This window comes from Megalopta genalis, chromosome 14, assembly GCF_051020955.1.
Source record: "Megalopta genalis isolate 19385.01 chromosome 14, iyMegGena1_principal, whole genome shotgun sequence".
In the NCBI taxonomy this organism is placed as follows: domain Eukaryota; kingdom Metazoa; phylum Arthropoda; class Insecta; order Hymenoptera; family Halictidae; genus Megalopta; species Megalopta genalis.
In genome coordinates, this window is record NC_135026.1 from 8568209 (window position 1) to 8581065 (window position 12857).

Below are 12857 nucleotides of genomic sequence, written 5' to 3' on the forward strand. Positions count from 1 at the left end.
TGGTTTTCAGGTTGCTGATCTTGTATAGGTTTATAAAGAAACGCGAAATTCAAAATAGAAAATCAGACCCTATATTTGACTATGATTATACAGGGTGTCCCAAAATTATGTTACTTCTGGGAAATTGGGGATTCCTGAGGTCATTTGAAGCAACTTTTTCCTTTGCAAAAATTTTCTCCGAAGCATCGTTAACGAGTTATTAACGAAAAACACGGCGGCCGAGCTAACGAGCGGTCGAAGTCCTGTTCTGCTCATTGGCTCGGTCGTCTCGCGCCAGCTGATCTCACTTTTCATTGGTCAGTGTTTGTCCTTAATAACTCATAAACAAAGCCGCGAATTGCATTTTCACGAAGAAAAAAGTTTCTTCGAATGAACTCCGATGAAAATGAGCTTTCTGATTACAGTAGAAACATGAGACTATCTAATACAAATAATTTTAATTGACACAATTGTTACTACTTATTTTGCAAGTGCGTTCAACAAATGCAATGTTTTGGATACTTCCAACTGTATATTTATATTATTTCTTTTTGTTTTATAATGTATAATGTATTAAATGTAATAACATTTGTCTTATATTTTTTCTATTCTTCCACCTCCTCCTTCTTTTCTCCGAACTTCCACCTCAGCCACCTCTCGTTACTCCTTTCCCGTCTCTCATTCCGTTCTTCTGTAACGTCAGCTCCTGTTTCCTGGGGCTATAACATGAAAAACGAACATTATTATAAAACAGAGAATTTTTTTGTTTTTTTCCCCATGCAATGTATCGCAATATTATTGGCTATTTAATATGATTTATTCATTCTTTCAGATTTTTAAAATTTGATATATTAGAACAATTTACTTTTCTGATCATAACTGTGCGAGTATGATAGATATCAACAAGTTTCAAGCACTGTCTCAAAAACCGACTCATTTCCACAAAACAGAGCTTGTCAATTGGTGATATCTTTCATGGTTATATGTAAGTACCTTTTGAACGTAAGTTAATTGTTTCTCCGACGATAGCGATCATGATGGCGATCGCGATCGTCGTCGTCCATGACCATAATATTTCAGTCCGCGTCGCTACATCTGGCATCTGAAAACAATTAGAAAAATTATGATAGTATCCTATTCACCATTGTTTTGTACAATGTTATTTTATTTAGTTGCACTATTACACACATATGTCATAATCTTCGCTAAGCGTATATTCTTATATACCTTGAAATATGTTTATTAAACAAAATATTTTGATTGACTGCATTTTTATATTTTAAATTGGGTTTTGTATAGTTTGTTTTACTTTAACACAACTTTCCTACTTTTCTCTAAATCTGTTTCTTCACAGTATATTCTGCATACATGGTTTCTTCTTTTACACAAGTTGTTTATACCCAGTTTCCTCATTTTACGCAATACATATCCACCATGTAAAAAGACACAGATGTGTTTTTCATTAAACACTTACCTTAAGCTGAATACAAATTTACAAACCGTTCTCTTTAGAACCCAACAAAATTTTCGACATCTTTCATTTTCTTAAAAATTTTTGATTCTAAGTATGGGTTACATATAATCAGACACACATTAATTTCTTATTATACGTACCAAAAGTACCATCGTCTGTATTCATCTCATTATTTTTCAATTTATTCACTATTGCTTGCAAAGATTTAACTCTTCGTTCAAGCCTTCTATTTTTTTGCATTAAAATTTTTATTCTTTTGTTTTTCTTAGCAATTGTCGCGTTAACAATGGCTGTATATTTATATTTATCACTTGATATATCAAAATTTTGGAAATCTCCCACGTATGCCCTCCGCTTCCTTATTGGTGATGTCCTCGACAGTATATTTTCAGTTTCTAAGCTAAAGAAAAATAATGAAGGTATGTTACAGATTTAAAAGATTATAAACTATGTTCAATTATATTGACTATGAAAATAAACCTTAAAGTTTCATTTTTCGGTACAATTATTGAAACACTGTCTACTACTTGTATGTCCTCTGTTTTGAATACAACATTTGGTACAGCATTATGTTCAGGATTTGTTTCAGCATTTGACGCAACATTTGGTATAGCATCACTTTTCAGTACTCGCCGTGAACTCCAAGCAGATTGGATAAAGCAATCATCGGTGAAGTGTTTTGAACAGACACGTGCGCAAGATGAAGGTTCTACTTTTATTTTTTGGACCCATTGCTTCCTCAAGTCTGGATTTGTTGGCAGTCTATAATTAATGCAAAGCAAGGGACAATGAGTAATATAAAATAATATCATATCATAACATAATATCAAATATGAATAGTAATCAAATACTTACTGATGAAAAGATACGTTCGTAGCACTGCTGTACTTCTCCTTACAATTTTTGACACAGCACGTTCGCCCCATTTCTAATAATTTATAATCAAAATCCTCACGAAGTAAAGCAAGTTGCTTGTACCAAAACGTTATGCATGATATATCATGGCATCATGCGTCATGGCGCGGCGGGCGCGCGAGACTGGCGGCTGACATCGCGCGTGAAACGGCATCCTACAGCCGCGGTACCGCGCGCATTTAAATTCGCAATGAAATTGAAACCCGTAAGATTGTAATTTTCTTACGATGTAGCTGTAGATTATCACGACTAAATTGGAAGATCAATTCGAGTAGGGAAAATAATAGAAAGGAGTGCTAGCTGCAAGCAATAAAGGAGCAGAAACACTTCAAATGGAACCAGGATTGGCAGACCAGTTTCACAATTGTGCAGTTGACAACTCGTATAGACTTATTAGTCTTTCTGTTGTTCCCACTATAATAGCCATTTATTTAATTGAATCACCGAACATTCACTAATTAGGTGACGTTTTACCAAACCAGTCAAAATGACTGGCCTCTGATGTTTTCTTTCACAATTCCTGATATTATAGAAAAGTTTTCATGAGAAATTTTTAAATAAACTTCTCTCTTCATTCATGCGTACATTGTAATAGAAATCTTGCAAAGTTTAAGTTAACATTCTCATTGTTATGAGAAAATATATATTAGTTGCGATTAGGGCTCGGTAATTCTAGTGTTGAATACAGTGGATCAAGATGAGCCGGTAAGTCCGAGAGTTAGTCGAACAGCGAAGAAAACGGTCCAGCTTCACGTCTTTCCTCAAGGGCCTCCGTGTCATTAGGCGTCCAAACAAAAGTCCTTTAGCGAAGTAAGAGCAGCGACAGTCAAGTGTTATTGCGAGCTGAAAAGAATGACCTCTACCAACAAATAGAATAACGTGAGAGGCAAAGGGAATCGGTCGCCGGTTTCACCTGATCCCTTTGACATTTTCAGATTCTGTGTCATTATTGGGTAAGTAAAGAACGCGAAGGATAAAGAGAATCGGTCACCCGCTCCACCTGATTGCGTCTTCTGTTCAGCGTCCCGTTGTCTTTGCTCCATTGGATTCTTGGATGTCCTGTACACATAGGTACCGTACCATGACGTAAGAAGGAAAGGTGGACCGAGTACATTCGCCCCATCATAACATTGCTGCGACGCTAAAAGTAAATTTCCATAGTTCCGTGAGTTTCCGCGAGAGGTGCTAGTGAAACATCGTCGTTCGTTCAGTAATGTCGTTTACTTTTACCGATACATACTTATTTGTTTCTCACTTGTTTCTCACGTGTTTCTCACTTATATTTCAAATGTTTTAATACTATATGTAAACATGGTGAAACGATGTAATGCCTTAGGATACTATAATAAACAATCAGGCCCGAGAAAGCTCATTTTTTTAAGGCGCCGAAGTCTCCAGAGGACCGCGACAAATGGTCACAGCATTTAGGTTGAGCGGTCACAACACAATCGTACATTTGTGAAGAACATTTTCACCAAAAAATAGGTAAAACGTGCAGAGATAGGGCGCGATGTTGCCGGCAAAGTTATATACAGCGTAAGTGTTTATGCATTACCAACACCGCGTGTTAGAGTACACGATAGTTTGCGATTTTAAATAGAGGTCGCAATATGTGTCCGAGAAACTACATATATTTGGGTTTTTTATCCTAATATCTTCAATTTCGATGATGCTTCAGCATGAATTCAGAAAGAAACTTTTATTAAAAGGAGCCTTACCATTGAAGCACAGTGGTAAACTAACTAATGAATAACCTGCCAGATCTTCTGACAGAAGGGCAAAGTGTTATTCTGTACAAATTATATTTATAAAAAATATTGTGATGAACAAATGTAATAGTAATATTTAATATACATTTAATTTAATATATATATATATATATATATATATATATATTTTTTAGCCATTTATTTAATTTATTATATATATAATATAAATTTTATACATATACAAATATATTTTATGATCGAAAACTATGTCCTCCTTATTACAGAAATTCTTAACCATTTTATCCGTCGAACTGACTTTATATTATATTTAAGTACATACTACTATGGTGCCGCTATTATTTAGACCATATATATATATATATATGTATGTATGGTCCAAGCGCTGTTATATTCTTAGGGCATGACTATAATATGTATATGGACATTTTCTACGGCGGTTTGTACGCGGCGCAGGTTTAATAAAAAAAAGTCCGTGATACAGACATTCTTAGAGACATTAATTACCTTTCATCTTTACGCACAGCTTCCTAAAACGATTTTCTTCCTTGCTAATTCAGTAAAACACTAACCGCCTGTGTACTCGATAGTCCGCTCGTGCAAGTGTGGAAACTCGACCAGCGGCAAACTGGGTCATCGATAAGCCTTTGAGTCACGGGAACACACAATTCGGGTCAAAATAAACCCAGGTTCTTTTTTTAATTAGATCTCAATGTCACGGTGTTAAACAACTGTGACCAAGGTTTGCAGACGCAAGGACTTGCAGAACTTGTTCTTCCTTGTCTGACGCGAAGGAAGAAGAAAAGGACTAAAAGTGAGGATCGGCGTAGCCATGAAAAAGCGAGGTTTCTCCCACTACTACGAACTACATTCGTCCGGTGAAGCAGAAACCTCGCTTTTTCGTGACTATCCCGGTGGGGAGTGTCGCGTCGCGTAACCGTTTCTCCTCCTTCGCGTTAGAAAAGTGGGGGGAAGTTCTGCAAAAGTTCTTGCGCCTGCGAGCCCTGAAATATAAATAACTGTTCACCGTTGTGAATTAATGAGAATTTCTCCAGTTTCTGATCGTGTCTCTCTCTATTATTCTAGCTTGCTTGTAATAATGTTTTGTTAGAGGCATCGTAAGATAATTATATTAACAGAAGAAATCATTTAAAATCGAATCGCGGACAGCGGAGAATCACAGTATGAATCAGTACAAGTACTCCAACTTCCTCTAATTCTCGAGCGAAGCCATTCATTTACAATTTAGTCTGGCGGCATTCTTTTTGTTTTTCCACATCGTTTCAGGGTAGTGTCTAAATCGACCGTCGTCTGTGAGAAGAGGCCGCTGAAATCAGTCGCGAAAATTCGGTCGGTAGGGAAGCCAGAGCCGGGGGCCCAAAACCCCATAAGGTGATTGCTCTATTCTTATATCTCGTTTGTGACCTAATCAAACGGTTTAATCCGCCGATGCAAGATGGCGCGTTGGTGTACCGCGGAAGATTCATTTTTCTCCTATTATTGTAAATTAGTATACATATAGAGCACGCACCGTGGTGCGAAAGGGGTAAACATATCGCCGAGCACCTTTCGCACGGTGAAACTGTTGCGTGTACGTGCAGCCTAGTGTTTCCCGAAGTCGGTGCTTGTTCGACTATTAATGTGAGAACGTCCAACTTCCACACAACAAAATCCATACACCTGTGTTACGGACAAACTGTAATCATGGCGACTAATGCCACAACGCGGATAGACGATCTCGTGCAAAGTGTCACCCTACACAGGCCGAGGAAACTATTGTTCTCCGGCTACATACTGCCATTCGCGGTATTGCACTCGATATGGATTTACAGTTGGATTTTTGTATATGGAATGAACGAGTATTATGAAGCGGGCTTAGTAGGCGTTGCGGCCATCGGCATGTTTCAGATTTTCGTGTGTTTGTGTTGCCAGTGGTCCGTGCACGTGCATACTTTCCTTAATTGCAGCTCGGTGAGTGGTAATTTTCCGTTGCGGTCGTCGCGCGGACAGGCCGGACGGTTCCCACGTGCGACTTATCTCGTTCAATATGTTTCGCTAACGTGGCAGCCATTCGAGCCGGCATTCTGCTAGTAATGGTCACACGAGCGCTTGGCGGGAACGTTCGAATGATTGAACTTGCGTCCGAACTTACGTCCGGTAAACATTCATGTTGCTTTCAGGAGAAAACACCGAGTAATGCGACAGTAGCCAAAGTAGTTCCAACACCTAATAATGGCAGCTCGGAACTGGTCAAGCTGTACCATTCGAGCAACCAGGAGCCATGGTTTATATTTCAGAAGACCAAGTATTATTGGAACCCGACAAAGAAACGCTTTGATGGCCTTCAATTTCCTATTGATCACTCTGTTAAGCATTACCGTGAATGGACAGGGTACTTAAATGAGAATGAAATTGTACACGCAGAGGATAAATATGGCAAAAACAAGTAATTATCATCGTTAATCAGTTTGTTGTCTTTGTAAGGTACATGTTGCGCTATACCTGAGAGGTTCATCTGCACAGATAAACTGGAGCACGTATATGTACTATATTTTATAAAACTATATAGACCAAAAAGAATCCAATATTGATTATTTTTATCTGTGCTACAGTTTAGACTTTAGTGTAGGTGTGGAGCTTGTTAGTACAGATTTCAGCTTTTGTTTTGTGGTTTGTTTAAAAGTGTCATTAAATCGTAAATATAATAACGAAGTTATCGAAATCTCTGTGCAGGTAAAGCGCAACCTGTGTCACCACATTTACTTTTTCTGCAGTGGATAAATTGTATGCATTTGTTTCAGGCTAGATATGGTTGTACCAGAATTTATGGAACTGTTCAAAGAAAGAGCGACGGCACCATTCTTTGTGTTTCAAGTGTTTTGTGTTTCTTTATGGTGCTTAGATAAATATTGGTATTATAGTATCTTTACGATTATTATGCTCATTATGTTCGAATGCACACTCGTGCAGCAGCAGCTTCGAAACATGTCTGAGATAAGAAAAATGGGGAACAAACCATATATGATCATGGTTAGTGAACATTGACAATATGCAGCTTGGTCTGAATATATTTATAAATTGATTTTTATTCAAGGTTTATAGAAATAGGAGATGGCGTTCTATGTTCACCGATCAGTTAGTACCTGGTGACATTGTCTCGATAACAAGATCTCAGAATGATAATTTAGTGCCATGTGATATGTTACTTTTAAGAGGGCTTTGCGTAGTCGATGAGAGTATGCTGACAGGTGACTAATTTTAATAAAACGTAGGTGATGCAATCTATTTGTGTATTAAATGGTACAATTCAAAATGCTTAGGAGAGTCTGTTCCACAAATGAAAGAACCAGTGGATGATGTTGACGAACAGAAACAGCTAGATATGGAATGCGATAAACTTCATATACTCTTCGGTGGCACAAAAGTTGTACAACATACGGCACCCATTAAAAGTGTACCTGGCCTTAAAGGTACCTATTTAAATGCAATACAAATGCTTTCGACTGCAACATCGTGTTTATCTATGTAACAAATTTTAGCTAACGATAATGGCTGCGTAGCTTATGTATTGCGTACTGGATTTTCAACATCACAGGGTAAACTTTTGAGGACAATATTGTTTGGAGTGAAGCGTGTTACCGCTAACAATTTGGAAACGTTCGGCTTCATTTTATTTTTGTTAATCTTTGCAATCGCAGCGGCTACATACGTGTGGATTAAAGGTACATAATAATAGTGCGGTGATCCTATCATCGGTGCAATGTGAATCACTAATTGAGCTACTAATTTCAGGAAGCGAGGATCCCACAAGAAACAGATATAAATTATTTTTAGAATGTACGCTTATCCTAACGTCAGTTTTTCCACCGGAACTACCGATCGAATTATCGTTAGCTGTTAATACATCTTTACTAGCGTTATCGAAACTCGGTATTTAATTTGAAATATCAAGCACCAATACGTTACTCACTTCCAACTTGTATAACGATGCTAATCTGCTTTGTAGGTGTGTTTTGCACGGAACCATTTAGGATACCTTTTGCCGGAAAAGTGGAAATTTGTTGTTTCGATAAGACTGGTACATTAACCAGCGACAACTTGGTAGTCGAGGGTATAGCGGGCCTCGAGTAAGAAAACTTGACTAATCATATTCGTTTGAACATGAAGTATTTCCTAGTATTAAAATAATTACTTGACATTTCAGGGGGAAAGCGGATGTTATGCAACTTTTTGATGCGCCTTTAGAAAGTATACAAGTACTTGCAACGTGTCATTCGCTTGTGCAAATCGATGACGGAATCGTCGGCGATCCGCTCGAAAAAGCTACGCTGAGGGCTATCAGTTGGACCCTGACGAAAAGTACGAACATTGCTATTTGTCAGAGCCTGGTCACTAGTGCTATTATAATTACGATCTTACTTTTATATTAGATGATACTATGATACCCAGGAAGGGAGGCCAGTCGCCCGCTTTGAAAATTGTACACAGACACCACTTCTCTTCCGCATTGAAGAGAATGTCAGTGATCGCCGGATACACGACGTCGGGATCATCGGAAAATCATTACATGACCACCGTAAAAGGAGCGCCGGAGATAATCAAGAACATGGTGAATACTGCGTTAAGGACATTGTCCATTCTTCTCGTGGCATAACATAATTATTATTCCATCCTTAGTTATCGACAGTGCCAGTGAATTACGACTCGACTTACTTGTCATTGTCCCGTCGCGGTGCAAGGGTATTAGCTCTAGCATATAGAAAACTCCCTGGTCCTTTATCGTCCCAAGACTTGAGAGAACTAACGCGAGAAGATTTAGAAAAGAACCTGACATTCGCTGGATTCGTGATCATAAGCTGTCCGCTGAAGCCTGATTCCAAGACTGTTATCAAAGAGATAGTGGATGCCTCGCATTCGGTAACATTTCAATAACTATCAACGATCCTAATTGTCCTTGCCGCAAATAGCGCTATGTCTAGCTAATTTCGATGTTACAGGTTGTTATGATAACGGGTGATAATCCCCTAACGGCGTGCCACGTAAGTCGCGAATTAGAGTTCACAAAGAAACCAAATACCCTTATACTGACCTTCGTCGATGACGAGTGGGTCTGGGAGAGCGTCGACAGAGAGATAAGTCTACTCCTGAGCATAAAAAACGTTAAACCTGGCAATGAGATTTGGAAACAATATGCTCTTTGCATAACGGGAGAGGTGAACAGCTAATGCGCCTGAAAGAGAAACTATAAAAAAAACCTTCATTTTGATAGCGTGCCTCTTTATGTGTGTAATTTACAGGGTTTAACGTACTTGAAGGATAACGATCGGGAACTGCTACGGACATTCTTGCCGCACATCGTAATTTTCGCTAGGTGCGAACCAAAGCAAAAGGAATTTATAATCGTGACTCTGCAGGACCTTGGATATTCGACGTTGATGTGCGGGGACGGTACTAATGACGTTGGTGCTCTGAAACATGCCCAAGTGGGTTAGTTGAGTTTTAACGTTTCCGTTGGTACCGGGTTGAAGCAGGTTCATTCGTATTAACGGATCTTCTTCGTTAGGAGTCGCTATCCTTTCTAGTCCACCTGAAAGAGCTTCGAAGCGTAAGCAAGACGAGGCGAAGAACGAAAGCGCAGTATTAAATTACTCGTCCCTTAACGGCCCGAGAACGAACGCAAGAGCGTCCAATAACGCTAGATACAATACCAGAATACAGAAGATATTAAAAGAGCTGGACGAGCAGCCTGTAATCGTTAAGCTCGGCGACGCTTCGATTGCCGCGCCTTTCACTAGTAAAATGTCATCCATCGAATGTAGTAAGTTTCATTACGTAAGGAGGCTGGACAATTATAATGCAACGTTGTAACCGTGTTCCGCATTTCGTTGCAGTATGCCATGTCATCAAGCAGGGACGATGCACTTTAGTCACAACTTTGCAGATGTTCAAAATATTAGCAATTAACGCGCTCGCAGCGGCGTATAGCCAGTCCGTTCTTTATTTAGATGGAATCAAATTTAGCGATGCCCAGGCTACGTTGCAAGGCGGTCTGATAGCTACGTGCTTTCTGTTTATATCGAGATCAAAGCCGCTGAAAACGTTGTCGCAACAGAGGCCTCTACCGAATATTTTCAATCTGTACACTATATCCACCGTGCTGCTTCAATTCGCTGTACACTTTGTTTCTCTGGTGTATCTCGTGAGGGAAGCAACCATACTATCCCCAAGGTAACTACACACAGAGTGGCAACACGAAGGTCACGTATGGAATCATAGTTTAATGCTTATCGTTTGCTTTACAAAGGAACGATACGTTGTCGACTATATTGGCTACCAATGTTGCACCTCAGAATGCCAACATGAGCGAGCTTACCGATGACAAAGATAAACCTTTTGAAGCAAACTTAATAAACAGCACAGTTTACATAGTCGCCATGACAATCCAAGTGTTTACTTTTGCAATTAATTATCGGGTAAGATATTGGTATGAAGCAGACACGTTTAAATGATTTTGACGTGTATCTTGTATTTGAATACCGTGAATCTTGTTTAACAGGGTTACCCGTACATGGAGAGTCTATGGCAACATAAATCTTTACTGTACAGTTTTGTAGGTACTATTGCTGTTATATTGGGGTTATGCGGATTTGTACCTGATTTAGCAGCACAATTTGAAATTGTGGAATTCCCAAGTGATGTAAGCGAACATCAATTTGAAATTTCTTATATTACTTATTTATGTCACTTAATTTCGAAAAGATCCATGCTTCGATTTCGCTGAAATTCACTTTTTATATAAAAATTCGTTACCGCATGTTATAATTACTGAAACAATTGGCATAGAACTTTTTCGAAATGATAAGTTTAAATGATAAATTCGTAAGCTCCGCCGCTGTTTGTATGAACGTTCTAATGTATTTTTTCTTGGTTTGCAGTTCCGTAACCTGTTAGTTGAAGTACTATTAGCAAATCTCGTTATTGCTTATATAGCGGACAGAGCCTGTTTACGGCTGTTTGGGGAAGGAAGATATCGAAAACTGTGATCAGAGTACATTCTCCGTATTCCACTTCTGAATTTAAAGACGTGTAGAACAGTAAATGTGCAAATTAATTTTCTTCTCGTTTCACAAAGAATGAAGTGATCGCGCGTAATGCTATTATTACATTTTACGGGTACGCTGTCGTCTTACTGCCATGTGAAATAACATTTTGTGAAAGACTGATGTGAACACCGATGAAAGACATCGGTTACTGAAACTAAACGGTACGGACAATTCTTTGTGAAACAACGTAATTAAAATGATTTAATAAAAGGGGGGGGGGATAAACATACGTGTATATGAGCATATGGTATGTATGTATATTAATGAGTGTAAGTATTATTACGCAAAATGAGATAGAACAAATGAACAGGTAATGTGAGTATGTACAGAGAACAGCTAAATAATTATTATAAAATTCACGATTATTATGTATCGATCGATTTTCAACCGATCTATTTGCATATACGAATGGCCCTAGTTTATAAATAGTCAACAAAGCATAATAAACTCTTGTACTGTAATTTATAAAGAAAAGAAAGCTGCATTCGAAGATCTCTTCATAAACACATATTATCGAATTCAATTACACACAATACTTCGCACTTCTTCCATTTAGTTCCGGCATAAAAAAAAAAAGAGTTTCAGTTATATAAAAAAGGGTTATACCTACATTATTCGTCATTGTTCAGTTGGAGTGTTCTTATTACTTAATTGTAGTCTAGTAAGTTTTTTTTATTATCTGTGACAGAAATTACTTAGGTTTCGTTATACTGGTTATGTTCAAAGAGTTATGTATTTGGAAAAAATTTTTTTTATTTGAGATTTTGCTTAGAGAATTTTTTTCGGGAACATCGAAGATCATGCATACGGATCGTAGCCAAGGAAAAACTTCAATTTTCTTCGCCCCGAGTCGTTTGTCCATATTTCTACAGGGTCTTCCAAAATTATGTTACGGGAAATGTGGGGTTCTTGAGGTCATTTGAAGTAACTTTTTTCTTAGCGAAAATGCAATCCTCGGGTTTGTTTACTAATTATTCACGAAAAACACAGAAAATTCTTGTAAAGATGAAAGTTACTTCAAATGACCTCAGTAACCTCTCATTTCCCGGAAGTAACATAATTTTGGAACAGCTTGTATAACTTCGTTCAATGCCCTGAAGACGCAGTTATAATTTAAGTTCACAATTTTGATACATACAATAGATTTATTCGTTTATCAAACTCCTATGTTGCTAGAGCAAATTTCGGCAAAACGTTATGTTCCTAGTGCACTACACGTAAGAATGGTTTCAAACTTTCTGTTTGTGTATGTAATGTGTCGTCGATTTACCTTAAGGTTGTAACTCTGTCGGGAGAAGTGAGTTTAATTAAAGAAGAGCAACACATTATTTATAACTTTTAACATTATTTAGGAGCTACTACTTTGTACATTCCAATCTTTTTCGAACGAACAGTTGAAAGGAAAACAAGGACGGGTATTCTGTTTTAAAATGCGGTTCATTTATCCGAGATAAAGAAACACGGGTTTTTAAGGCAAAGTCACGTTCGGATAAGATACACGTTTGTACGATGTTGAATTTTTACGACATCGGTCTTTTTAGATCAAACTACACACCTAAAAGATGATTGTATATCGTTGTCTTATGGACGTTTGTAATTCTCTATTATTATTAATGATAAATTAATTTGTTGTAAATATCACCCGGAATTTCTCCCTGA

At 38.0% G+C, this 12857-nt stretch overlaps 2 protein-coding genes across 2 annotated transcripts; one reads left to right on the forward strand and one right to left on the reverse strand.

The window, feature by feature from the left end:
• Positions 1 to 48: 48 nt before the first annotated feature.
• Positions 49 to 4091, reverse strand: LOC117225694 (THAP domain-containing protein 1). Its single transcript, XM_033479406.2, has 7 exons — positions 3609 to 4091; positions 3369 to 3509; positions 2309 to 3211; positions 1934 to 2215; positions 1594 to 1853; positions 973 to 1081; positions 49 to 698 (listed from the first exon to the last, which is right to left on the reverse strand). The coding sequence occupies exons 3-6, from the start codon at positions 2377 to 2379 to the stop codon at positions 1056 to 1058; spliced, it is 639 nt and encodes a 212-aa protein (XP_033335297.2). The 5' UTR covers positions 2380 to 3211; positions 3369 to 3509; positions 3609 to 4091; the 3' UTR covers positions 49 to 698; positions 973 to 1055.
• Positions 4092 to 5350: 1259 nt separating this feature from the next.
• On the forward strand, positions 5351 to 12839 carry LOC117225714 (endoplasmic reticulum transmembrane helix translocase). The gene is made up of 18 exons (XM_033479424.2): positions 5351 to 6066; positions 6276 to 6541; positions 6897 to 7125; positions 7190 to 7343; positions 7416 to 7565; positions 7635 to 7817; positions 7888 to 8025; positions 8102 to 8222; positions 8300 to 8454; positions 8526 to 8704; positions 8773 to 9012; positions 9093 to 9308; positions 9393 to 9582; positions 9659 to 9913; positions 9987 to 10323; positions 10400 to 10568; positions 10652 to 10792; positions 11031 to 12839. Exons 1-18 carry the CDS (start codon positions 5800 to 5802, stop codon positions 11136 to 11138), a joined length of 3498 nt encoding a protein of 1165 aa, XP_033335315.1. The 5' UTR covers positions 5351 to 5799; the 3' UTR covers positions 11139 to 12839.
• Positions 12840 to 12857: the final 18 nt, after the last annotated feature.

What these genes read in the sequence shown, in the direction of transcription:
- LOC117225694 (XM_033479406.2), bottom strand. Translation starts at nt 2,379, where the DNA reads ATGGGGCGAACGTGCTGTGTCAAAAATTGTAAGGAGAAGTACAGCAGT. An exon ending in ACGAACGTATCTTTTCATCA is followed by an intron (nt 2,216 to 2,308) that starts GTAAGTATTTGA and finishes CATTAATTATAG; the next exon opens with ACTGCCAACAAATCCAGACT. An exon ending in CCGAAAAATGAAACTTTAAG is followed by an intron (nt 1,854 to 1,933) that starts GTTTATTTTCAT and finishes ATTTTTCTTTAG; the next exon opens with CTTAGAAACTGAAAATATAC.
- LOC117225714 (XM_033479424.2), top strand. Translation starts at nt 5,800, where the DNA reads ATGGCGACTAATGCCACAACGCGGATAGACGATCTCGTGCAAAGTGTC. An exon ending in CTTTCCTTAATTGCAGCTCG is followed by an intron (nt 6,067 to 6,275) that starts GTGAGTGGTAAT and finishes TGTTGCTTTCAG; the next exon opens with GAGAAAACACCGAGTAATGC. An exon ending in TACATACGTGTGGATTAAAG is followed by an intron (nt 7,818 to 7,887) that starts GTACATAATAAT and finishes TACTAATTTCAG; the next exon opens with GAAGCGAGGATCCCACAAGA.